The following is a 27946-nucleotide window of genomic DNA, read 5'->3' on the forward strand; positions in this document are numbered from 1 at the left end:
AACTACCTGAGGGCTTTTCAATCAGATGAGCCAGTAAAACTTTCCAGCTCTCACTCTGGGTTGGATTTATATTACTTGCAGCCAAGTGAGTCTTGAATGATAAACTATCCCATTCACCAGGCCAGTCTTCTCCCTGTATCTCCCGCACCCATCATCTGAACTCAAGAACTAGTTCAAATGTCCCTGGTTACCAGTTTAAGATTCTAAACTCTCTCCTGCCCTCCCCTGCTGGGTTCTACAGGTCCTCTGTTCTATCCCCCTCCTTAGGCAGCTGGTTTCCTCCCTGGGCTCACAGAAACCTGTCAGTTTGTCTCATCTCTTTAGACAGAGAGCTCCAGTGGCATCCATCCTTGAATCTCTGTGGCACCAGTAACAGTAATTCAGAGACACCACATACACACACCTACATATACATATGTTATATAAATGTACATATGTATGATAGACACACACTGATTTAATGAATGAATATTATCACTAAGAATATCCTCGGTTCCTCTTATCATAATCATCAGTTTGCCAGGGTGCAATAGAGAGTTTTATCATCTGAGTAGTCCAAAAAAAAAAAAAAAAGTTAAGCATCAGGCCACATTTAAATTTCTATAAATTTTATGCTAATTTAAATGGCTTTAGATTTAATTAAAAATGTTTTTCACTTGATAATAATGTAACTCAGATAATTAGCATCAAGTGGCATCTAGAGGACATAATGAAAAAACTAATCTAGAGTATAAATAGACCTAATTAACAATTATAATAGCACTTTATGATTATGCTTTGTTTATAAATGCTATAATGCCCGATTCATTGTTCAATGAAATTGGTCATTAATGAAAACCAAAGTCACGCTTTCCCTGGCGTTACTATGAAGATGTCTCTTAGATGCCCTGGCTTTTTATTGCCTATATTCTTGCTGCTTTTTAAAGACCACTTTTATCCAATATTTAATAACTGTGTTCTCTAATGAAAGATAAACTCTATCATGCCTCATCTTGAATACTAATTTTACACCTTTTGGGTCATTAAATGAATGGACCTGATTACAAACTAATTTTTTTTTTTTTTTTTTTTTTTTGTGCTAGACCTAAGTAGCTCATAATGAGGTGGGAGAAAGGATTAAAATGGATAGGCAGGAAACTTGAGCTCCTTTAAGTTCAGATCTGTGTGTAGCGGGGCTGAGAAAATACCTACAAAAGCCAGGCCTCATTAAGGTCAGGCCAACTCCTTGGTAAGCAGAGAAAAAAAGAAATAACTGATAATGAGACATCTCGTGTTTGTTACCCAGGCACACACCACATAAATCAATCAATCAATCAATCAATCAAAGATATGGTGACATAATCAGACCAGAGAACATGTGAAAAGCTTGTGGGCACTGAGTGTCTTACTCAGGATTGGGTGGGAAGCTCACTTTCTTAACCCTGTACTTTCACAAATCCTTAGATAATAGTCACTCTCCAGGATCCTTTGCTTGGTACCCCTCCCCTTTGGAAACCTTGCTTTCTTTCTATTACTCTAATAAATCCTGTTACTTTGATCTCAACTTGTATCTGTGGATTTCATTCCTCCACTTCAAAGACAAAGACCCAACCCCATGTTCCATGCTACAGAAACCTCAAGAATTGCAACAACATTGGTGTTTGTACAAAGAATGAAATGAAAGCCAGACCCTGAACAAAGGTGGACCCATAAGGAGAATTAGTCAGGTGGGCCCTGGAGAGGCAGGGCGTTTGTGGGATTCCTAATATGAAGTAGAAGGGATGCACAGAAGTCCACATAGGACGGGAAGGTCCAAGGTGCTAGGAATTTGGAGCTAGGATTAAGAGGACAGTTCTGGGCTAATAAAATAAAGACTCTGGGATCATTTGAAATGAGAACACTTATATTCATAAGCTCAACATTACCTGCCCACAGGTAAAATGGTTTGACCCTGGCCCTGTCCAGGGGATCCATTAATCCAAACTCACCTCATGCATGAGAGCCCTTAGACGTTTCAAGCCAATTTCTTTTGTGAACCCCCAAGAAATGAAATGTAGAATTTCAGTCTGGACCGGCTTCTGAAAGCCCAAGTGGGCCCAGAGAAGCCATTACCAACAAAGCAAGAGTCAGCATGTATTGAGTGCTGACCTGGGCGCCACACTCAGGGGTACACACCCAGTGCTCCTCATGCCACTAAGTTCTCCAACAATGCCAAGGTGCAGATGTCATGGAGAGGAGAAAGGGTGCCGAGAAAGCAGAAGCAACTTATCCAGCCACAGCTACCAAATGACAGAGACCAGGACTGCAGGACAGAGTGAATTACAAAAGCTGTGCTCAGCGACTCAATGGCATAGATCTCGCAGGAAAGACAGGCATATACAGGTCAGCAAGTGCAGCCTGCTCACATTGATGCCCCTGCACTGCCACGGGAGGCTGTATGTTTCCAGATGATTGAACCATTCTGCATGAAGAATGGCTTCCAGGCCCCTGGCCATGCTCTTTGAGGTCCCTTGAATGTGCTCTAGGTTGAGTGTGGTTATCTAGAAGTCTATGTATGAATGTATGTGTATGTATACGTATATGTATGTGTGTGTTGCTGGGAATGAACTCAGGGCCTTGCACATGTTAAGAGCACACTTTACCACTGACCTATATAACCCAAGGCTGGAGAAGAACTTTAGAAAATATTCGGAACCAATGCATCCCAGATACATTATCTTTTTGGTTCCCTATTGCTTATTCCTATGAACTGAAATAACTCTGTCTATAATATTCACTTATACTTCTTGCTCTACTCATTCTTTTATTTTTTCCTTTCTTTATCTTGTTCTTCTGTGTTTTAGACGAGTGGAAATTCAAGCTTAGAGAGAAAAGTAGACTTGAATTGGATAACTCAGAGCCTGAGAGGCTGAGCAAGGTTTCAAACCAAGAAATAGGCTTCCAGAGTCAAACTTCTCAAGAGTTGTGCAGCCTGACAACTCACAAAGACAAAACTTCTCATTAAGCTGAAAACGAAATTGCCTAAGCTTCTCGTTCCACACCATATGGCTGAATCCCAGCTGACAGGAAGCTCATTTCTGCAGCACCCTTGGCTCATTTCACCAAGTAGGTTGATGCAAGATTTGTGGGGTGGACATTTCCAAATCTTTTTCACACTGGTAGCAGCAGTGGAGTTTATTTTCATGCTTTTCTTCTTCATTTTTACATAAGAAAAGCAAATTCTCCTAATGATGGAGAGAGACAGGCTTTATCATGTATCATTCTCTAAGCAAACTATGACAAATAAGCACAAACCACAACAAAATATCCACCTGCATTGAAGTGACCCCAAGCTACAATCATATTCCAATATTGTCTAAGTAGCTGTGGGAAGGGGGAAATCTGTAAATGAGTTTTGTACAACAAGATTTTGTACAATAAGGGTTTTGTGCAATAAGATTAAGCCAAAGTACCTGGACATTTAAAGTTATTCAGCAACTGTTTTTGCAAAGACAGATTTTAATGTAGTGAGGTGACTCAGGAAGCAACAAGCAACTAATGGGAAGTTGTCAAACCCACTTTTCCAAAGTGATCCTGGTGTGAGATAGTGTCACTTCTCTCCCTGGACAGTTATTTTAGAACTGGTAACGTAAAGTCCTCTGGAACAAGGGGACCGCCTGAAAATTTGTGCTCCCCTGCCTCTCCAACAATTAATGTGAAAAAAACGTCATTTTTACAAACAGAGAAAAGCATCAATTGTGAGAGTGGAGAAGGTCTTAGATTAATATATCGTGTGTGAGAAATGCATTGAGGCTGGGGTCTGTGGGCAGGATTTGTACTCAGGTCCTAATTCTTACTGGCACTTGGTCTTGGGCAAATTTATTCACCTTTTCAAGACCTAGTTTCCTCATTTGAAAATGGTTTAATGAGAGGAGTCAGAAAAGAATGGTGCCTTAAAGTAAAGCACTCTGCATACAAAGCAGCAGGCAGGGGATGCGGGCTCTCAGTCTAACCATGACTCACCTCCCCTATGATTCAACCCTTTTCTGGAACCTGAAATATAGGAATGACAACGATATCACAAGGCAATTTATTAGGTCTAAATTTAATAATGCGTACAGAGCATTGCACCCAGATCATAGCAAGTGGTCCAGAGAATTGTTTTGAAAGATAATCTACTTAACAGGTTTTAAAAATTAATTCTAAGCAGTCCATAGAGGACACAAAGGGGGGAAAGAATGAAACTATACAGTTAAGATTCCCATATCTGACCTCTCTGCCCCAAATCCTTGGTGACATTCCAAAGCAATCTTGCTCTTTTATCTTTCTTATTTACTGGGGCTATATGTGAAATTTTGTTCAGTTTCTGTCCCAGAAAACATTGTTTGGAAACTTCTCCAGGAAACTCTCATGTTACAGATTAGAATGGGCCCTGAAAGAAAGGAAGCGGATCTAGGTGACACCTGCTGAGCCACGGGCCAGGAACTAGATTCCCTGGCCTCACTGCCTCTCCTCCCATCAGCCCCTATGAATGGCCAGTTCCACCTTCTGAATCTGCAGAGCTGATGGTGCTGAAGTTGAGACTGAGAGAGCAGAGAATAATGGGGCTAGTATAAGCGACAGGGACAATAATCCAGGAAAAGTTGGAGAGAAGAGGGTCGGGATGGAATGTGAGTGTTAGACTAGGCACTTGAAACAGCCATGTCCGAGAGGCTGGTGGAATATCCAGTCTAAGAGGAAGATCTAGCTGTCAGAGCTGGAGATCTGAGTCATCCAACAAGGGCATTAGATGTGAATGTGTATTTTACAAGAGAGAGGGAGAGAAGGAAAGAGAGCGAGCGTGCGAACACAAGTGTGCATGCTAGCTCATGCGAAAACAGATTGACTGAGGGCTGAAGTGACAGCCAGGAGGATGAAAGTCATGGAACTGAAAGATGTGGAGGGCAAATAATAATGCAGGGAAGAAGTAATTTCAACTAGAAAGAACTTGGAATAATAATAATTTAAGATAACAATAGCTAGCACTTACTGAGTACTTAATATTTTGGTCAACATATTACATATACTATTTCATTCAATCTTTCCAACAATCTGGAAACATCAATATTTCTGCTGAGCCAATTGAATAGATTAAACAGGTACAGAGAGTTGAAACCACAAGCATAAGGTCACAGAGGTAGTAAAAGTCAGAGATGGAGTTAAAAATCACAAAGGGTTCATCTCAGAGCTTGAGCTAGGAACCACCATGCTACACTGAGTATTATGGAACAGAAGAAGGGAAAACAGTAGGTATTCATAGTGGCCCAAACAGCAGCAATCAGTGACTGAGTCCTATTGTGCACAGGCACTGTGTTAAGTGCGTCGAGCATGGTCTCATTTAACCCTGCCCATGACTTGATATGCCAAATGTTCTTAACCTAGTGGAGCAGAAAAGGAAACTGGCTCAGTGTTGTCAGGAACTTGCCCAAAGACACACAACTCGTAGGTGCCAGCAGGGGTTAAAAGCCAGGTCCACTCCGATATGAGCACCCCTACCATGCTGGGCTATTCCCAGTGAAAAGTCATAGAACAATCATTTGTTATATGTTCCCAATTCAACGATTCCAAAAGTGGCATAACAGGAAAGTTTGCAAATATTTTAACAATAAACTTTCAGATTCTTCCACCTTAGCTTATAATCCAATATGTCAGAGATGGATCTACGAACCTCAACTTTTCAAGTTTCCCAGATGATTCTTAATTTACATCCAGGTTTATAGATCACTGTACCATGTATACAATCTTTTTTTTTTTTTTTAATATCCTGGAGAATTAACAGATGGATGCTTTACCACTGAGCCACATCCCTAGCCCTTTTTATTTTTTGTGTTAAGAAGGGAGTCTCACTAAGTTTCTGAGGTGGGCCTCAGACTTACAATCCTCCTGTCTCGGCCTCCTGAGTCGCTAGGATTATAGGCATGAATCACCCTGCCTGGCTCACCATGTATAGAATCTTGACTATTTCAGGCAAAACTGCCAGTTTGTAAGGACAGCATATACTCTATTATCATTTTTGGACTGACCACCCATCCAAGTCAAAGCTCAGAGCTGGAAGATGTGCCAATATGACGTCATGGAATGAGAAACTTTCACCAGGAGGTCAGGCTCTAGGGAGATTCAACTGCCTCACTGTAAAAGAATCCAGCAAATTGGCCTTGTTTCCTTTTTTGGACACCAATTTGCTTAGTTTGGACTGATATAACAAAGTACCACAGACTGGCTGGCTTACAACACCAGTAGTAGAGGCTGAAGACTGAGATCAGGTCTCAGCCTGTTTGGGTTCTGGTGAGGGCTCCCTTCGACTTAGACTGTCAACTTCTCACTGTAACCTCATGTGGCTGGTGAGACAGAGGGGGCACAAGTTTCTCCTGTGTAGGAGTAACTCTTCATTCCCTCCTATGGGCACTACATGAATACAATGCATAAAGGTTCCACTCTGAAGACCTAATAAACTTACAAAGGCACCACCTCCAAATACTTTCACATTGGGGTGTACATATTTTGTAGGGACACAAACATTTAATCCATGGTATCATTTCAGTTTTCCTTTAAAATATGTATGGCAGCATCAAACCAATTACATGTTGAAAATTTCCTTACCTAAAACTCTTAATCTCTCAGCTCCTACTACCACCTCGTTGTCATCTGCAGAGAAGAGCAATTTCCCAGAAACGGTTTTTACTTCAAACTTTTTGCCGTAAGCTTCTACAGCTTTTGGACCTAAGAGAGGGAGGAAGAAAAGGAGGAAGTATGTTAGTTTCACTGCAATTTGACTGCTTTTCATAGAACATATGCATCTGACAAAACTGTGTTGGACTTTAATGTTAAGTGGATTGGTTTTCAGAAACCAAGCGTGAAAATCAGCCTATTGACCTGAGTCATCTCTTGTCAATTACGTTTAATGATGGGTTCTCAGGCTATAATTTTAAAGACCATCACATCCTCCTTCCAAACTAATGCTCAAATGAAATTTCTCTCAGCTAACCACCAAATCAGTGGCAGAGTTGAAGATTCTTGGTTGAATATGTCAAGGCCCAAGAGGCTTACCCCCTCTTAAGTTGATCATCCACCTTCAGCTGCCCTAATGTTCAAAAGGGCTCCTTTAAATTTAGCTGAAATCTGCCTCCTTTTGTAGCCTTGACCCAGTGGCTGTATGTGAACTAAGACAAGTCTATTTCCTCACTAGATAGATCATTTCCTGGCAGAGATGGCTATAAAATATTGTAATTAATTGCTTTAGAAATTGTTGAATCTTTCATGCCAGAAAGTCATTCAATAAAAAATAAATTTTGAATTTATTATATGACAACAGAGGCTATTCTTGAGGGTGGGGTATCTGCAATAGTACATAGGGAAGACTAGCTCCTGATCCCATGTATCTGTCTGCTGATGGACAAATATTGATACAAGTTTAACAATCTGCTAACCAATAAACAAAAATTTGCAGAGAGTTTTAGGTACTATACAAAAACAAGTTCACATGCCAGAATTTCTAAAAGGAAAACATTTCAGTCCATCTGAGCTGGATCTCCCAGGTAGCTCTCACAAAGCATCTGAATAATCCTGTGGTGTGTTCATCCTCATGGAACCTAGTTCTGATCAAAAGGAAGTTATCTTTTGGTCTATGAACTCCTATAGTAAAATCTGGTGGTAGTGTCTAAAAATCTTGTATTTTCCCCAGGAGATTCCGATGTGGCATTTTTGCTGCCTTCTAGATAGTGTTCATCAGACTATTACTTCATAACATGTAGCAAAGAAAGGGTCCTCAATGCCTAACAGCCAAAGGCCCATGAAGAACACACCTGGAGGTGAACTAACTCCATTTCTTATTCACTGCAGGGAGGTGAAGGTGTGTGGTGGGTAACCACGAGGCATCTTGTTAAAAAGCTGCTAGGACTCTTAGGTTTTATCCATGTGTTAGGTTATTTTTAGGAAAGGTTAAGAAAGCAAGACAGATTAAATCCTTTCAGAAGTGCGACTAACGTTAGGACAGGTATCTTAATAAATCGTATCTAGAAGTAGGAAAGCCCAGAGCAATGCTAAAATGGCCACGAATAAAGAAACCTCAGTTGATCACATTCACTAGGATGAGGGATATTTGGTCTTTTGGTTTGAGAATGTTTGTTATGTTTTTGTCTGCATTCAGACATGACCAAAGTTGTCTTGGCTTTTGTGTGCATGTGTTTTGTTTGATCTGGATTCATCACGGCCACTAAATGTCCTTGTCTGAAGATACTCTGAAATTATTCATGCTCAGGAAGGGGAGCAATGAAACCTGGCAATTAGTGTCAGGTCAGCCCTTGGGCATCTAAGGCAGCTTTCCTCTTGGTCAAGAATATTGGAACAGGAATCAAGAGGCATAAATTATATACCAATGCTCTCAAATTTTTTGGTGCTGCGACTTTGGATAAGTCACTTGATCTTTGTGAATCTCGGTGTCTGCATCTATAAAATGACTATCAGGAGGGCTCAGGGTGGGGTAGCTCAGTGGTAGAGTGCTTGCTTGCTTATTATGCACAAGATTCTGGATTCAACCTTCAGTACCATTAGAAAAAGAAAAAAAAAATGAATACCAACGATCTTCTCTCTATATCTCATAGAATCATACAAAGTTGGAAAGGATCAAATAATATAGAATTCAGCAAAAGAACTCTGTAGGTGGAAAAATGCTATGAAATGTGAAGGCTGTTCATGTAGTTGCCGTGATCATCTCCATCACCATTACCAGTTTTCGACTGCAATGGTGGTGATGCATTGAAAATGATGAACGATGAAGCCTCTCGGGGCACTTTCCTCATTCACATAATCATATCAATTTGGCAGACAATCATCTCTTACAAGTGCATCCACGGCTGGCCCCTTGATGCACAAAGAAGGGACATTGGAAAGGCTCTTTAATGTTTCAGAGATGGAAACGGCGGAGATTGTACAGAATTTCCAAGCAGCCTGGGTCCTGGGTGTCATCTTATGAGCTCGACTGCATGTGGTAGGTGAGGAGAGCCGGCAGTGAAGACGTGGTGAGCTCTCCCAAGGGCGCCCAGGGAGCCAACGGCAGACCTGAGTCTGGAATCCAGCTCTTGTTCCACGGCAGAAGAATATGTCTGATTGTCCAGGAAGGAGAAGAGGACTGGGCAACATGTCCAAATTAGCAAGGAGATGGGATTCATGAAGAGGAGAGAAAGCAGAGATGAAACCAGAGGGGGATCTTAAAAGAACAGAGATATGGAGTGAAGGATGTGAATTAAGGATGTCTGTAGTGGCTAAGATGTAGCTCTCTTCTTGACTGCATCTTCAAGAAAACTATCGCTTGTCAATACTTTAGGGACAATACCATTTTGGGGGGTTGGGGATGAGAATGTAATGAAGTATTAATGATGAATGAATGACCTCAGGATGGGCAGAGGGTTAGTGCAGTTTGCCCACTTTGGATCTAGTCACACGGCAAAGTGAGGGCCTTCCAGGAGGACACAAATGCTTGGACTTGGCCTCTGTGAACCTGCACAAGGTGATCCAAACTGGCCGCCTGGGGAGATAAGAGTCCTTTCCTGTGTATGGACTGAGATTACTCTGACTCATTAAACATCTGTGAGACTTACAGGGGAATGCATTCAAGAGACCCTAGTTAAATCAGAAAGTACAAAGCACAGTAAAGTTATCTTGCCTTTCAGGGCTTCATAGAACACAAAATGGAATTTACCCAAGGCCAGAACCATTTGGATATCTAACACTCCATAATTGGGATTTAAGCCAAAACCCCACAGAGTAACTGCTGGCTCAGTGGTGCAGAAAGCTTGCCCTTTGTAGATTTTCCCTGGGGCTGCCAGACTTCCTGGACATGGCTGGAATCTTAAAACAGGACTCCAGAGAGAAATGCAAATGGAGGGGGGACAGCTCTGGAGTTCCCTTGGTGAGCCCATTGTTTCTCTTGGGATGAAAAAAAAAAATCACCCTTTATACTGTGAAACTAATCTTCAGTTAATCCGCCTTTGTCTGACAGTCTATGGGTGAAGTGCCTTCTACTGAACAGGGTGGAGAATTGGAATCCATCAGGATTTATCCACAGTCTTCCAAGTCAAGCCTCTGCCACAAATCTGGGAGTTGAAAAGGACAGGGTGGGGGGTGGCATTCAGCTGAAAATTTCTTCCCCATCTCCCTTGACACTGGGACCTATCTGCACTGACCACCTGAGGATGCAGGGACAACCCTACCACCTTCCTCCTTGCAGCATTGTGGGTCAGATATACACTTGTAGTCTATCTTGGGAAGTAACTATCACTGAAAGCATCGTTACATGCAAAGAGATTACCTGAAATGTTTAAGATTAGAACATCTAAAGGACTTTTGAGATCTGTTTTTCAGGAACACAGGATGTTTGAATCCTCAGGATTGCCTAAGTAGACCTCATTGCTTGGAAGGCAGGGACTTTCCAATAAGGCAGCATCCTTTCCTGTAAGCACGCCACCCAGCATAACTGGACGAAGGTATGGGTGCTGAAACAGTGCTCTCTACTGTGTGCATAAATGTAACATCGTAAACGGAGAAGCATAGAGGAAAACCCCTACGTATATGGGTGTGCATATGTTTGTATAGACGGAATTATAATTTAAATACATCTATTATCCTCTGTAGAACTCATCGTGAAAACTTCTGTTACCCAGTGTTAGAATGTTTTTGCCCACCTCATTTTACTAACTCTCTTGAGCCTCACCATAAGAGTTAGTGATAGATGTCTTTTAATTCCCGGGAGGGCTTAACTTGGGACTAGGACACAGAAAAACAAGACTACTGAAGGGGTGAAAGAAAAATGGAGAAAGAAGGGAGGGAGGGAAAAAAGGGAGACCAGAGGAGAGGGGGGAAGGAGAAAAGAAAAAAAAGGGAGGAAGGGAAAAATGTGAAAGAGGAGAGGTAGGGTGAGAGATGGTGGGCAAGAAGAAACAGGTGAGAGCGGATGAGCCAGAGAAAGAATGGAAGTCAGAGAGCCTGGGCAAAGAGGGGAGGAGAGGAGAGGAGGACAGCAATGGAGGGAAGGTGGAAGGAGAGAAAAGGGGAGAGCGAGGGGAAGAGAGAGAGACTGTTTTGCTGAATAATAGTTATTTGGGCAGTTTCAGCTTTATCAAAACAAAATCTCTCAAGTAAGCCAAATCTCCCTCTGCAAATAAATGGCAAATGATCAACAGGCTAAATACGGTCCTTTTGAAGGAAGGAATCTGGGAGCTGAGGTTGGATTTATTTCCCTCCTGGAGGCAGTTTTCACACATGCCGCTTAAATCATTGCTTACCGAAGCTGTTTATTTAATTATTTAGCACGCTGACTGCAGGCCAGATGTTATATAAGCACGGCCAGCCGGCAATGGCACTGCATGCTGGAACGACATGTTTGTGGATTACAGGCTCTGTGTGCGGCAGTCCCTGAGACCCAGGAATGGATGGTCCTAGATGGTCCAAGTCACCTAGTGGTTATGAATCTCTTGACATCCATCTTCAGTTTTCCTGGGGACAGAGAGTAGGGCTCTCTCCCAGCAGGAAAAGACTCTGGGCACAAAAGCACCTGTTTCCCTGTGGTTTGTTTATGAGCCGGGCTCCAGAAATTTTAGTCACGGTAATGTTTCAGGGCATTTGGGCAACTGGCTTCTCAAAATATCCATCTGGATACTTTTCTCTCGGCCCTGAAGCCAAACAAATGGCATTTTTGAAGAAAGTATAACCATTCTATTCAGATAAGCACCCCTTCTCCCTTTCCGGTGAGGGGGTGCATGGTGCCTCTCTGTTCACGGTTGCCTCTCACCTAGGGAGCATGCAGCATTCACACCACTCAACATATTAAGCGACCATGAGGCCCATGCTTAACATTACAGTCATTCCTGTGAATAATCAATCCTTGTTTAAATTTGAGGAATGTGCAGCTTCAGACCCAGTGCGTGCTTTCCACAGCTGTTAGGATCAGATCTCCTATATTAAAAAGAACCACACAAACATTTCCAATGGCTACATCTGCATCTTGCAATTGAGTTATGTTCAAAGTCAGCACATATAGGAAATATGGCATAGATTCAAACTATCATTAAAAGTCCCTTTTAAAACCCATAAAGCATGGCGCATGGCTTTGTACACACTCTGCTCTCCCAATCAATCTAACACAGCCAGTGTTTCCTCCAGCTTCAGAGTGGGGAGCTTTTCTTGGCTGAGCAGCAGGACAAGCAGCTGGCTTGTATTTAGGGGCCACAGCCTGCAAAAAATAGCTTCTCCCCCTAAGCAACTATCATTGGATTTCCCGAGTTAAAATGTGACTAGGTAGGGCTCTCTCCTTTAGGAGACTGATGGAATATATCTTATGTTTTCTTTTCTTGACACAGTCAATGTGTTAGCCAACCTTCTTTCCAAGTTCATGGGATGCTTTATTTGATCTTCAAGTGTATGTTCTCTGAGTGCCTAGCATGGATCTGGCTTTTCTAAGTTCTTTCTCTTCTTACCTGTGATCAGCTGAGTTAGCACTTTAGTCTGATCATTGAGAATGTTCACTGTCACATTTCTGGCAGATTTGAAGTAGAGGGCATTACCCTGCAATAAGAAAACAAAGGAAACACATGAAAATGGAAGGTTTTTTACCCCAAAGAACTATAATCTCAGTTCTCCAAGGAGCTGAACTGGTTTTAGTCAAGTTCCAACCAATGTATGTTATTTGAAAACTCCAACAAATGTTTAATGGTCCCACACACATGATAATTAAAAGACATACATTCAACATAGAATTCCCCCAGAGGCAGGTCTATGTATGTACACACACAACACAGGTTTCTCTAGAAAACACATTCAAGCATGGTGCTATAGTTAAATCAGAGACAATTAGGACACAGAAACCTTTAGATCTTATTGCAGATATAAGCTATCTTTTGTGGACAGAAAAAATCAAGACTAATCTCCTAACCATGTCCTTTCTAGGTTACAGTTTCAGCAAAAGAATAATGAAGAATCCTTAAAAGAGAACAGATAGTTGCAGTGAAATACCCAAGGTCTTCCCCTTGGGCATGTCCACCAGCTGTGAGAATCCCATGAACTTGTTTGCAACATATGCATACAAAACCTGGGAGATCTAGACTTTCTGAGTAAATCTCTTCCCATTCTTCCTTTCCTCTTTTCCAGATTACTTTTCCTCCAGGTACTCTGTGCCATCATCCACTTCCCTCTTCATCAAAACAACTTAGTTGTTTTGGTGCAAAAATATTCCTAAACAGTACACAGATAAAGGGGCATGGCTACATTCCAAGTAAACTTCATTCATAGACCATGATATTTCAATTTCACTTCATTTAAATTTTATGTTTAAAATCTAATATATTCTTAATGTGTTATGATGTATTAATTTTCCTCTGTTTTATTCCCTCCACTGGTCATCTAAAAATGAAAAATCCATTTTTACTTTGATGGAAATACAAGGACAGATGGAAGGTTAGATGTAGCTCAAATGCTGTTATTTGCTAATCTTGCATTTAGTTTTCTTTTTTACTAATGCTCGTCCACATTGTCTAGTTGTCATTGGAAAAAAATGAATATGTTAGTCATTTCTGTCTTTTCAAACATGGAACACACCTGCCGGAAACTCTGTAATACTCAATACTCAGTATTGAGTCTGTCCAAATGCATGGAACCATTTTCCTACCAGAGAGGTGAAACTTAGCCATTACCTTCAAGGTCTTAGTTTCTAATGGGGACAAGTATACCAGCCAGAGAACCAGTAGGGAACTACAAAGTATTTGGAGAGCTTTCCCAAAGAGTGGGATTCTTTGCAGCTTGGGCCTGGGGAGTGGAAAGACTTCCTAGAGAAGTAGGCATTTGCACTGGTCACTGAAGAGAGCAAGGCTATGCTTCACCAAGTTTAAATGAAGAACAAAGTTCACAAAAGTAAGTATAGGCTCTTTCCTCTTAACATTGGTGAGGCTGATTAGCAAATCCAACTTAGAACCAGTAGACGAAGAGTAGAGGACTGTGAGCTAACAGACAGCTGGTTCCAAGAGCTGAGACGATTTTCACAAGAGGAGGAGAGGGGATGGAGTGGCAACAATGGTATACTGACAGCCTCGATCTGTGGTCATTCTCATCTTAGGCTTTCTGCTAAAATGGATAACTAATACCCTTGACTCTCTCAGGACCTGAGTAACCAGTTACCTTTGGGTGAGAACTATTGACCTAGTGTTGAAGAAAGAGACAAGGAATTTTGATCCCTGAGCCAGTGTACTCTCCCACCATGGCTTAAAATTTTATTTCCCCAGATTAAAAAAAAAAAAAAAAGGTTTCTCTAGCCAGGTGTGGTGGCACACACCTGTAATCCCAGTGGTTTAGGAGGCTGAGGCAGGAGGATCTCAGGTTCAAAGCCAGCCTCAGCCACTGAGCAAGTCCCTAAACAATTTAGCAAGACCCTGATTCACAATAAAGAATAAAAAGGGCCAAGGAAGTGGCTCAGTGGTTAAGTGCCCCTGAGTTCAGTCCTACTTCAAAAAATAAATTGTTTTTAATTGGGTCAAGAAAGAAGTACATTTACTCAAATCTTGTCATTTGTTTTCTGTTGATAAGGAAACAAATATTAGTCTAAAATAATTTCTTCATCATTTTTTCTGAGTCTGCTTAGCAATTCAACTTAAAGCTTCAAAACAGTTCTTAATTTTTTGAGTAATTTTTAATTATACAAAACAGTAGAATGTATTTTGACATATCACACATACATGGAGTATAACTTCCCATTTTTTTGTTTGTACATGATGTGGAATTACATGGATCATGTATCCATAACGAACATCGGAAAGTTATGTCTGATTCATTCTAGTGTTTTTCTTATTCCCGCCTTCCCTTTATTCCCTTTTTCTGATCTAGTGAACTTCTATTCCTCCCTCCTCACTGCTTAATGTGAGTTAGCATCTGCATATCAGAGAGAACATTCAGCCTTTTGTTTTTGGGGATTGACTTATTTCATTTAGCCTGATAGTCTCCAGTTTCATCCATTTACCAGTCAATGCCATAATTTTATTCTTTATGGCTGAGTAATATTTCATTGTGTGTATGTACCATATTTTTTTAATCCATTCATCTGTTGAAGGGTACCTAGGTTGGTTCCATAGCTTAGCTATTGTGAGTTGAGCTGCTAGAAACATTGATGTGGCTGCATCACTATAGTATGCTGACTTTAAGTCCTTTGGTTATATGCTGAAGAGTGGGATAACTGGGTCAAATGATAAGTTTTCTGAATAATCTCCATACTGCCTTCCAGGGTGGTTGCACCAATTTCAATTTGCAGTCCCACCAGCAATGTATGAGAGATCCTCTTTCCCCAAATCCTTACCAAACATTTACTATTATTTGTGTTCTTAATAATTGCCATTCTGATTGGAGTGAGATAAAATATTAGTGTAGTTCTAATCTGAATTTCTCTAATTGCTAGAGATGTTGAACATTTTTTCATATATTTGTCGACTGATCATATTTATTCTTCTATAAAGTGTATGTTCAGTTCCTTTGCCCATTTATTAATTGGGTTATTATTTTTTTTGGTGTTAAGTTTTTGCTTCCAAAGAATTCTAATGAAGTATGAATTCACGATCTAGAACTTGAAACCTGGACAGGAGTTATGTTTTCAGGAGTTAATTCACTAAAGTTCCTCTTCATGTATCCACCAGCTTTACACTTCAGAGAGAAAAATGGCCTGAAATCAGGCAACTGGCTAAATCTCCTGCCACCAATTACTGTGTGACCCTGCTGAAATCAGCTCAGTCTTCTGTGTCCCAGTCTTTGCACTTTCCACCATCAACACCAATATCATTATCAAGTTCATCACTGCCATGACTGAGCACTCTGTGGGCCAGGTGTGCAGTAGGAGATCTGGAGTCCAACTACTTCCGATCCCAACTTTACCACTTGGGAGTTGACATTAAGCAAGTTGTTCACATAATTGTACATAATTGTTCCAGTCCTCATTAAAAAAAAAAAAAAAAAAAGGTTGGTGCAAAATTAGTTATCAAATTACCAAAATACACTTAATACTGAAATTATTAAGGTTCCCAGATAAAATTATTCAAAAACAAGTGATTCCAGATGTGATTATGAATGATGCCTGCATGTGGTCCAGTGCTGGGCACACGTGAAGTCCTCAGTAATTTTTAAGGCAAAGAAAGGAGGAGAGAAAAGGAAGTAGTAAAGGAGATAAGAGGAAGAGAGGAAAAGGGAAAAGAGAAGGAAGAGGAAGAAGGCAGGGGGAGGAGGGAAAAGGAGGCATGAAATAGAGCGGGAGAGATGGAGAGAACGGAGAATGATCTCACTTCTGTCTCTAATTTCCCCAACCCATCAGTAGGGCAAATCAAGGGTTTTCTCCATTTCCAACATTCTGTTTTTATATTTCAAAGGTTTTCCTACATCCAGTTGGCTTACCACCATCCTTCAAATCCCAGTCTCTCCCAATACTACCTGCCTGTCCTTACAACTATTTAAGTATTTCTATCATGGACAAATCTAACAGCTTTGTCCAAGATTTACAGCAGGAGATATAATAAACCCACCCATTCCCATTTTATTACCTTGTCAAAATGTTATAGTTTGGCATTAATTGTTCTAATATGCTAACATCCTGGGAAATAGAATCTTTGCTGTATCAGGGTTTAAACAAAGAACCTTATTCTCTCCTGGGACATGTTGCTGCAATCCTCATGTATACTTATATCAGAAAGATTGCCAGGAAAAAGGCAAGAGCCAGTCAACAAAGTGAAGAGCCTCCCGGGGTGGCTGAGACCCTGTGATTTTTATTTTGTTTTCTGACTCTGCCTATGGAGACTTGGCAGGAAAACACCAGCCAAGCCCAGCCTCTGGGAAACACTCTGATGTCTGATGAGAAGCTAACCTCTGCCCTCTCAGCCTTCCCTCTCTCCTCTGCATTCCCTCCTGCTCACCACTATGACTTATGCTCGCTGACCTCAAGGTAACTAGGACCAGAAAGGAGTCTAGCTGCCCCTCATCGGATGATAAGGAGGGTCATCTCAAGTCAGTCTGCAGCCAATCGGCTTGTGATTCTTCTGGACATAGAATGTAGGATAGAGAACAGAGGCAACATGCCACCCTCTCACAAAGGAGAAGGACAAGGACGCTCAACATGCACACGCATCTAAGTGTCCACACTGTGCACATTTTGATGGAGAGGAATTCCACCACATTTCTCTCTCTCTTTAAAGGAGACTAAGCAGAACAGAATCAAATCCTGTCTTGATGACTTGGAGCTAGTGAAATGAACACTGTTTTTCCACCACATCTTCCAGGGCTACTATATGTGGCTCTTTGAACACCGAATGGCTCTATTGTGTGACATTTTTAAATTATTGTACCTGATTGCTAAAAACGTCTAATTTATTCTCATATCAAAGCAGAATGCATAAATATCAAATGCTACAAGGCTTGTAACAAAAAGCAGCAATCCGCACCTCTCCCTCTTGCAAGAGCTTTTAACTTCTATGTTTCTGTCAGGTGTTTCTCTTCCTTTGGCCCAAAATATGCTTCTATGCAACATTTATCCACTTTAGATGCTATCTATTGCCCTGCAATGGTCTAGACTTTGTATCACTTTGGTTAAATTGATATTCATAGTTATTATGATTATGTGGCTATTATTCTCCAACAAGTCAAGGACTCTACTTTAGCTGCACTTCCTTTTCCTTTCTTGTACAATTTTCTTTGCTTGGAGCCAATATAGGCTTCATTAAAAAAAAAAAAAAAAAAAAAAAACTTGTTTAATTTTCTATTTTTTCCTATCCTTTGGGTTCTAACCTTTTTCTTTAGGTCCTATTTGATGGAGGACATTTTTGACATTGTTCTATTCTTTCTGTTAATTTTGAAAAACTTTTCTACTACTATTAATTTCAGGAACATTTTTCTTGTTCTTTAAGCTTTCCTTTTTTTTTTTTTTTCTTTTTATTATTTCTTTCTGATTCACACACCATCCTCTCTCAGCAGGAAGCAGGAATACTAGAGCTGATAGGAGGCTGTTTCTGGAAAGGGTGAATCTTGCCCAAGGGGACAATGTGAGGGATTTAACTCATTCCTGGGAAAAACCTTCAAACTGGGCCTTCAGTACCTTTAGGCCAGTTTCACCAGAGGAATTCTGCAAACTCTGCCAGGAGGTGGGTGGGTAGTAATTTATAATAAGAATTCTGGCTGTCTAGGGGAAGGGGCTAGGCATTTTGCTGTGCAGTGGACTGTCCATTAAACCCTCTGTCTTCCATGGTCCAACCCTGACGTCATCTATATTGGGTATCCCAGGCACAGAGATCCTCTGGTCTAAACCAGCTTCTAAAAAAGACTCCTCCTATCTTGTACTGGAAAACAGGTATGTGCCCAGCTGAGTGAGTTAGATGATATCTGGGTATGGACATTCTTCTTTTTCAGTCTATTTCCGTGTTCATAGTGAATCTAGGTTTTGTCTCCTGGCAGTCTAGTAGGTAAGTTGCCCTGACCCACTCACTCCACACCCTGACCGTCAGATCTCCAGGGACACCCAGGTCCCCAGCCTTGTCAGGGCCCTGCATCATGGACTAACACATTCGCTGTCGTTCTCCGTTTCCTTACTGAAAGATGTTGATCCTAGCTTTGCAGCTGAACTACCTCTCCTCTACCCACTTCAGATTGTTTTGTTAGGTAGGAGTTTGGGGACAGCAAGATGGTAGAGACAGGGTATAAGAAAGAAGCCACTGGGGGACAAGACAAGGAGATAAGTCATGTCCCTATTTACAGTAAGTCCCATTACCCTGACAACTCCTCCCACTGAGGACGGATCACTGTGACAACACACCCCCCCCTCAGTTTCAATATTTTAAAATGACCAATGAGGGTACAGTGGGCAGTACTCTAATTAGATTTTCTAAAGTAACCAATGGAGGAGGGAGAATTGGAGAATATTCTAATCAGGTATCATAAGGTAACCAATGGGAGTAAATGGGGGAAGGTCTTCCTTTTGGTCTGTATAAGGAAGAGAACACCTCACAGCTAATTTCCAGACATTGGAGACCTTGAACCAACCTCTCTCTCTCTTTTTCTCTCTTTTTTTTTCTCTCTGTCTCACCAAGCCCACTTCACTTTATCTAACCAAGTGCTACCTTCATCTTCCATAAATCTGTACTATGCCTGTTATTTCTGTGTGTCTTGCTCAATTCTTTGTTCATAACACCAAGGACCCGGACCTCAACAAAACAACCAACAGTAATGATTTAAAATGTTGACATTCCTCGTCTATTGTCACTTATTCTTCCTTTATCCATGAGTCCTTTTAATTTTTTTTCTTCGTTAATAACATTACCTTCTCAAGAGCAGAGCTGGTTAAAATTGTGTGTGACTTCAGAGCAGGCCCCAAGAGCCTCTCTTAAGCATTCTCTGTACATTAAAGGAGTGCCTGGAACATGTCAGATCCTGTCCCAGTCCCTAGAATGGGAAGTACAAGTGACCTTTATCTTTAAGAAACTCCTAGCCCAGGAGGAGACTGATTTGATGTAAAATAACCATAACAACAATGTGCTATCACTTCAGTCAAGATTTATGCTCTCCTGGGATGAGAGACAGATTTTAATATTTGCATTTAATCACAACCATATCACCCCAGTCTGTTTTGAAGTGATGTGGCAGCCAGAAGCTTCTTATCTTGATAATCCTACACTGTAGTATATCTCCCTGGCCCTCCCAGGAGCTAACAATCTGTTCCAGGAATTTAGATAAACAGAGAAAACCATGAGATTAGCACACAAACAAGTTTCACATGAGGGAAGGGTTTGAACTCTCAGTGTGAGTGAAGTTCAGAGGAGGAAGAGATTAGGGCAGCTGGATTCCTGAGAGGAGTCTCCCAAGGAGAACTGGGCTGGCTTCTGCCCTTTCCTCCTAATGGAAGGCAGGTGGGCTCATAATAGCTTTGATTCTATATAATGCTAAGTAGGTAACTAGGGAGGCTGTCTTCCTGGAGCAAAGCTGGAGCAGAGCTCTGAAGTCTGGCAGGTCTGGGCTTCCATCCCAACCCCACTTCTTCAGCAACTCTGTGACCTTGGGTAAATCATTTCTGGCCGAGTTGAGTTTCTGTGCCTATGAAACAAAGTTCAAGGCGACACAATGGTGTTAAAAGAAAATCAAGAAGGAAATTATAGGAAAAGCACCTGCAAAAAGCACTTCAGAACTGCAAACACAAAACACAAAACTGCAAGAAGACACAAAACAAACACAAAACAAACACAAAAGCTGCACGAAGACAGGTCCTTGAAGAAACAGCTAATTATACTGCTGCAGCAAGAAATCTATAGCATGAGTCAGGAGCATTCTTAATGCCAGAAAGAAAGTGTTCAAAAAAATGAACAAAACCCAAAACACCCACGATGATGGGGGTATGTATATCAAAGGGACACAGGAGATGACCAAAAGAGTCCCAATGGCCATGGATGGAATAATTTGAGCAGTGAAATAAACATCCTAGTATTGGAATATAACTCAGAGTAAAAAATAAATACCCATGAGTCCGTGTTGAGATGAATAAATGAATAGATGGATAAATGGGGAAGAAGAGTCAAACATTCTGGGTAGAAGAATGTTACATAATTTATGTAACTAACTCCCCACTCTTCAAGGTGGATTGCCCACAGTGTCTTCCTTTCAAAAAGAACAATACAGAAGGGAAATAATAGGATAACTTCATAGCTAAGAAATCTGACAGACACTACCTCAGCAAAGTAACCCAGTTGAACAACGTCAGCGGTGGTGACTCAACTGGTGTTGATATAGGCACCTTTGATATACTGTGGCAAATATGGCACTACACCTGAGGTCTTTCTCTTTACAAAGTATGCCCCTCATCCATCATAAGGCCCATCTCAGTTAAAAGCCATTTCACAAAAATGCCTGACCATCACTTCTCACACTGTCCATGTCATCAAATCTTGGCCACGAAGAGACTAAGGAGACATGAGGACTACATGTATTAAGGCATCCTGGGTGGGATCCTTAGACAGAAAAAGCATAATTGGTTAAAACCAAAATAAATGGGCTTTAGTTAGTAATGATACAAATATTGGCTCAACAGATGCTACTTACAGGAAAATGTGGGTGTGGGGTATATGGGAACACTGTACTATCTTCACAGCTTTTCTGCAAATATAAAACTATTGCAAAATATAATATTTTTTTGAAAGATTTATTAGGCTGCTGAATTCTAAGATCTAGAATTTTAGAAAGAGACCCTGAAAGAGCACCCATCTTTGAGCAAGCAAGGAGATATAGATGGTCCACTTTGGGTTTGATAATATCAGAAAAATTTTCCTTACATGGAGACAAATTTCTTTCCCATAGCTTTCTGTCTTTAAGAATAATCAAAGAACCATCTTTGGGATCTTTCACAGCCTGGGTGAAGTCTCAGGGGCCTCTAAGCATGATCATTCTTCCCTGGTCAGTTTCTAGAAAATAGGGTGCTCTGAAATTCTTGGCTTCTGTGTAGAAGGTATCCCAATGAATGAGCTGCAGGTTGGATGTTTCCTAAAGTAATACAAACTCTCAATGTGACCTGGAAAGATCAAAGCTAATAAAAACTCAGATTTGTTAATAAAGTCATTTCCAAAGGGTTGTTAAGTTTCTCTTCAGCAAGCATCAATTGTTTCTATTATATTATTTTAATGGGATGCTATAATTTATCTGAATTGACCCCTTGAAAAGCACATTTATAAACTATACTTTAGTATGGGCATTTCTGTTTTACCTTGGAGTGTCTTTTTATAATGAAGTTTGGGTGCATTCACATTGTTTTTTTTTTTTTTTTTTTTTTTTTAATTCCAGCAGTGAATATCGAAGCTACACCATGAGACATCTTGTCAAGGTAAGCTGGACAATGATCCAGATTTTCTCCCATACCATCCTTGCTCAGCTATTCTGCATATACCCAATTCTGGGTTCACTGTGGTCTTTCTCAATACTTTGCTAAGTGGAAGTGTTCTGTCTAAGGATGCCTTTGGGACATAGTGTTAACACGCCAATGCTGCAGGGGAATGCCAGTTCTTCCAGGGCCCAGCACATTGCTGGTACCCATTAGGCTTTCAATAAACATTTATTGAATAACTGAATGTTCGGATAAAATCAAGAGTCAACGGACAGCGAGTTGTCAACTGAAGCAGTAATTAAATGAAGGTTGACATGATCTGCCAAAGAGTTTTCAAAAACAAGCCATTACGCATGGGCAATGTGATAATCTGAACATGGAAATCTGAGTGAGTGGAGAGGAAGTAGAATGGACATGAAATTAACAAATATTAATATAGCTTCTCCTGTAGTGCCAGGAACTGTAGGAGAGGCAAGCAAGACTTGAGCAGCAGAGTGACAGGGCAAAACAGCAGCCCAAAATGGGACTGCAGATTCTCAATGAGTGAGAAATTGAAGGACGCTTGGAGACTTCCCTGGGCCCATGGTATGCTTGTGGCAGGTGGTGTCAAATGAGCTCTCTTTCAACTGCCCCATATCAATCCATTTCACTAACATTTTATGAGTGTCATCCAAGTATAAAGCACTGAGCCAAGTGCTGGATAGGTGGCCTTTGATCTCCTGGAGTTTAATCTACTAGGGGAGATGGATACTAAATTCAGAGTTCAGAGTTCCATAAATGGCTATATCATTGTGATTGCAATATGTGCACTGAATGCAGATGAGAAGGTGAAACGAGATCACATGCACAGCACCATAATTAGGGCATTAAAGCCTTTCTAAGGAAGAGACATTTTGGCTGAGGTCACTGGGATGAGGGGCGACTGGATAGCTGACAGAGGAGCAGAAACTTTTCACGGACACAGACAGGTATACTAACTCCAGGCCACAAAGCTTAGTATATTTAAGGGACAGGGAGAAAAAGGTCAGTGTGGTTGATAATCCAAGGGAGAAATGAAAACTTTTTGTGAACATTGCCCCACACTGCCTTCTGACGAACAGGGATGTTTCATTTTGTTAATTTGTTAATGTTTAATAAAGAAATCTTTTCCTTTTCTTTATATTTTCTTCTGTTTATATTTGAGTCTTACCTCTCATATCAAGTCTTTCCCTGTTGCATGTAGTGAAGTAGGAATACAAATGGAAACCAGTTTTCTCATCAACACTATCCACCAGATAGTTGGTATTTTCCCCACAAATATGTGATGCCACTTTTTTTCATATATTAATTCCCAAACTGACATGAGTCTGTCCTAGAGCCCTCTAGTCTGTTCTGTTATCTGTTCTCGAGTCAATACTCTATTGTTTCTATTACTGTGGCTCTGAGTTATGTCTAAGAACCTACATGCTCAGTAGTAGTAGTCAGTCTACATGCTCTTATCTCACAGGACATTTTGAAGGTTTTGAACTTCCCCCCACAAATGAGCAATCATGAAAGGATTTTAAGAGTGGTTCGAACTGACTTTCATTTAAACACTGTATTAGCTATGCGTTACTACAACAAAATACCTGAGACTGGCTACTTAAGAAGAAAAGTCTGTTTAGCTCCCAGTTTTGGAGGTTCAAATCCAGGATATGAGCACTATTGAGGATGCCCATCATGGGGAGAACATTTGTCAGAGTGAGCATTCACATCTCAAAACAGAAAGTACAGGGGGATGATCCCACAATCTCTTTTGAAGGCACATCCCCAATGACCTAAGGACACCCACTGGGCCCCACCTCCTAAAGATGCAAAGCATAGCACCCCCTCCCAGTACCAACACCCTGGGGACCCAGTCTTATTACAAGAACCTTTAGGGGACACTGTCCATATAAGAGGGCGGCAAATCTGGCCACTCTCATTACTTTGCAAGTGCATGTGATAGAAGGTGAGGTAGACTATTCAGCCACCCAGATGAGGAAACAATAACAGCTTCAACTGCAGTGGAAGCAGAGATAGTAGGGAGATTAAAGATGGGTGTTTTTAGAATTGACAGGGGTTGGTGATTGATTTGGCCTGGGCAGGAAAAATGGGACAGAGTCAAGGAGAACTTTTGCATTTCTTGGCAATTGGAGAGGTATAGCTTTTGACTGAGCTACAGAATAGCAGCTGAGGGAAATATCTGAAGGGTAAATTTGGTAGATGTAAAGTTATAGACTTTAACATTCTGCTTGGGGGCTGGGGCTGTAGCTCAGTGGCAGAGCATTTTGCCTAGCATGTGTGAAGCATTGGGTTCCATCCTTAGCACCACATAAAAATTAAACATAAATAAACAAATAAATAAAGACATTCTGTCCTTCCACAACTACAAAATAATTTTTAAAAATGCCACTTGGTAAATGCTAAGTATGAAACATCTGAGTCGATGTATTGGGGTACAGAGTTCACATTTTTTTTCAACTCTATATTATAACTTTTAAGTTACTCTGTACAGGCCCAGTATATACTGAAATTTTATTTATAAAAATGTTCACAATTTTGCTATCTCAGCTGTCAACTTTCACTCAAACATCTGTGCATTTCCATGTTGATTCTCCCCGGCAACTTAAAATGTGTTTCCTCTTCTTTCTGGGCATCGTCACTAGGGATTCTGTGAGATGGCAGACATATTAAAATGCAATTGTTATCTTCAGGGTAACATTGCAAGTCTGATTTCCTATAGTCTGAAGGTTACAAAGAATTCAAAGAAACTTTTTAGGAAATGAAAACTCAGTGGATTTTCTGGTGTGCGTGTGTGTGTGTGTGTGTGTGTGTATGTGTGTTTTCAAAGGCAGGTAGACAATTACACACACAGAGCTATGAAGAAACAAATAGGGAGATGTAAAACTATAAGTTAATTCTCATTTCCTAGCTGAGGTTCCTGAAATGTAGCTAACTCCATAGGAAAACAAAAGGCTGACACATTTTCCTCTTTGCGGGCAAGGTCAGGTATAAAGGTTAACTGAAGGGCCTTGGAAAAGAATGACTTCCCAACATCCCACCAGAGACCCAGGGGACAGTGCAGCCAGACTCCACTGTGTGCCAGCACAGCCATGGCAGCATGCTTTGAGGATGTGTCTATGACACATGGCTGGGGAAACCAAGGCCATAATGCATGCAGTCATCCTTCTATGCACCCAGCACTAAGCTAGGAACTGTGTCAGAGCAGTGAAGAGGTAGCAGGGAGCCTTGTGTTATATCTGGAAAGAGAAAATCAACACTCTTGTACAATCAAAGCCCCTATGAGATCAGAGACAGCCCATGAAGGTGGCACTGGATAATGTACAAGCCACTGGTCTATCATGATCTCAGGTAACAAGTTTATATTCACAGCATATGAAATAACACCTTTGGTAACTGCCTGACCCATCTTTCTAATATTTTCCAGTGTTGTGCAGGAAAAAATTTCCATAATAGTGAGTAGTCATTCTTAAAACAAAGAAACAAAAAAACCATCTGTCTCCAAAAGGTTTTACGAGCAAAACATTCACAAAAGTCTAATGTCCTCTCTAAGTTCAGAGTCTTGGTTAGAATTTTCCTTCTCTGTGAAGTCTTACCTCAATAACAATTTGTTTTCCTTTGGGTACCAAACCTCTCCCATGTTTATTTAATTATAGATGTTTTTTCTTAAACTACTTATCAACAGAAAATACTGTAGGACTCACTTGGGGAAATACTACCCTATAGCTTGGTCTGTATACACAAGAATTTATGAGGTAGATCTGACTTTGTCTTCTTCAAATCATAAAGGGGTTAGAAGAGCTCCTGTCACTTGATGGGCACTCAGTGACTCCTGCTAGATGGCTTAATGTCCACAGTCCCAGTGAGCCATTTTATAGATGGGGAAACTAACACTGTGGGGTGGGGGCACATCGTTGACTAGCTTCAGTGCTGGTAAATTGCAAAGAGAGAACTCGGGATTTGAAAGCCAAGAAGTTCCCTCCCATTCTACTGCTGTGGAATATGCAGTCTAAGCTGTAAATATAAGACCTGTGGCTTGGGAGGCTGAGGCAGGAGGATTGTGAGTTCAAAGCCAGCCTTAGCATCGGTGAGACACTAAGCAACTCAGTGAGACCCTGTCTCTAAATAAAATACAAAATCGGGCTGGGGATGTGGCTCAGTGGCTGAGTCCCCCTGAGTTCAATCCCTGGTACCCCTGCCACCACCACCAAAAAAAAAAAAAAAAAAAAGATCTGATGAAGAAAAGTCTTCAACATATTTTATTTATATTGGAAAGGTTAAGACATCTTTATGGGGGCAAGCAGGCTTGACTAGGGGTTTGGAGAAAGCCAATAAGCAGAGACATCCTGCATGAAAGGAGTCAGCCCCATCTTTCCCCCTGAGATCAGTCAGGCCAATTCTGTTGTTAACAGTACTGAATCTCAAGACAGCAAGACTAAAATGTGTTTTCGTATGGAAGGTTGTTTGCCAGAAAGCAAAACAAAAATGGTTCCACCCCTGTTCTTTGCAGATAAACTATCACAGGCCAAAATCCTCTGGCTTTTGACCACATTTGCAAACAGGACTTTTCCATGGGCAGTGTCCTTGGTTTTGCCATGGCCTGACAGCACCCCCAGATCCGGGTGCACAAGTCTTGGCTTTGTGGCTGGCCCCCGCACATTCCTCAGCTCTGTCTGCACATTGTTCTTCCCTCTGTCAGTGAGGACTGTTGCTTTGGATCTTGACCTTTCACAGAACAGTACATGGTATTCTCAGGAGTCAACAAGCATCTCTCAGGAAAAGTTGGGGTAGAGATAACGGGAACCCTTCAGAGAAGTGCAGGCAGAGGTCAGAATTATTAACAGGGAGTGAAAAATAATGGCTGCATAGGGGCAGGTTTGTGTCATGGGAGAGACATAATTTGATTTTCTTCAAGAGAAATATGCCTAGCCTCGTGCCTCCTGACTTGACAGAGGCTGGACTTCATAAAAAAAAAATTAGAATGGCATAGGAACCAACAACAAATTTCAAAACACTGACCCTGGGGTCACGGGATCCTTTCTTTGGAGTGTGCTACTGTGCAGGCTTTGGAGGTGCCGAGTTCTGAATTGATTCCCCTGCTTTGCTATTTCTGAACTAGTGGCCTTGGACCACTCAGCATCCGTTTTTAACTGGAAAATAGACATCACATTGTAGAAAATGGTATTACTAACAGTAACCACCCACAGAGTTGAAAGGTTTAAAAGAAAGAGCATATGCAAGGAATTTAGCACTGTGTTTAAACATTTAAAAATGTTATTTAAAAAAGGATATTAACCACTGATGCTGATGGTTGCTAAGCCCAGCTGACCCCCACCAAATAGAGAGATGTTAGATGTGAACATGCTGGTTAGAAGCACAATTTCACACAGAGTAGGACTGGAACCAAGCACATCCACACCCTAGTGTGTAAATGCAGGGTGTAGCTTGTTTCTGTTTTTTTTTTTTTCACCTATAAAGTGAGCTTGGGGGCCAGGGAGCAATACCTACCTCCTAGGTTGCTGTGGGAACCAAGATCATTTATGCAAGACAGCACAGTTCCAAGCAGAGTAAGGACTATGAGAGCCAACTAATATTTTATTTTGAGACAGGGTCCCACTAAGTTGCTTAGGGCCTTGCTAAGTTGCTAAGGCTGCTCCCAAACTTGCAATCCTCCTGACTCAACCTCCCGAGTCACTGGGATTACCAGCATGTGCCTGCATGCCTTGTGAGTCTTTGTCTCTTAAAGAGCAATAAGTATATATTGCTTTTATGATCATAAAATAATGAATGCATAATATACGCATAATATATGTTCACAATCATGAATATCATGAATACATAAAATAATGTTCATAGAAATGCCATTAAGTAAGAAAGTATGGACAAATGCAGACAATATATACATTTCTTTCTTTTTTGTGTGTGGGCTCTGCATTTCTTTCTTGGCATGTCAAAAGTTCTAATTTCTTGGGCAGGTGAAAAGGGGGAGAAGAGAAGTGGTTTAAGAGTTGTTGCTGACTCTTTGAGAAGAAGCTTAACTGTTAGAAAACATACACGCATTCT

The 27946-nt window shown here is 41.0% G+C and overlaps 1 protein-coding gene across 4 annotated transcripts in view; it reads right to left on the bottom strand.

Annotated features, from left to right (window-relative positions):
- The window catches only part of Sgcd (sarcoglycan delta), a 938532-nt gene that overhangs the window by 131097 nt on the left and 779489 nt on the right, over positions 1 to 27946 (bottom strand). For all 4 annotated transcript variants that reach the window (XM_048782821.1, XM_048782814.1, XM_048782808.1 and 1 more), the window contains 2 exons: positions 12468 to 12555; positions 6598 to 6717 (listed from right to left, as the gene is read on the bottom strand). In XM_048782821.1, coding sequence (XP_048638778.1) covers positions 6598 to 6717; positions 12468 to 12555 — 208 coding nt within the window. The remainder of the gene's footprint in view (positions 1 to 6597; positions 6718 to 12467; positions 12556 to 27946) is intronic.

The sequence above is a fragment of the Marmota marmota genome, unplaced genomic scaffold (genome assembly GCF_001458135.2).
Source record: "Marmota marmota marmota unplaced genomic scaffold, marMar, whole genome shotgun sequence".
Lineage (NCBI taxonomy): Eukaryota > Metazoa > Chordata > Mammalia > Rodentia > Sciuridae > Marmota > Marmota marmota.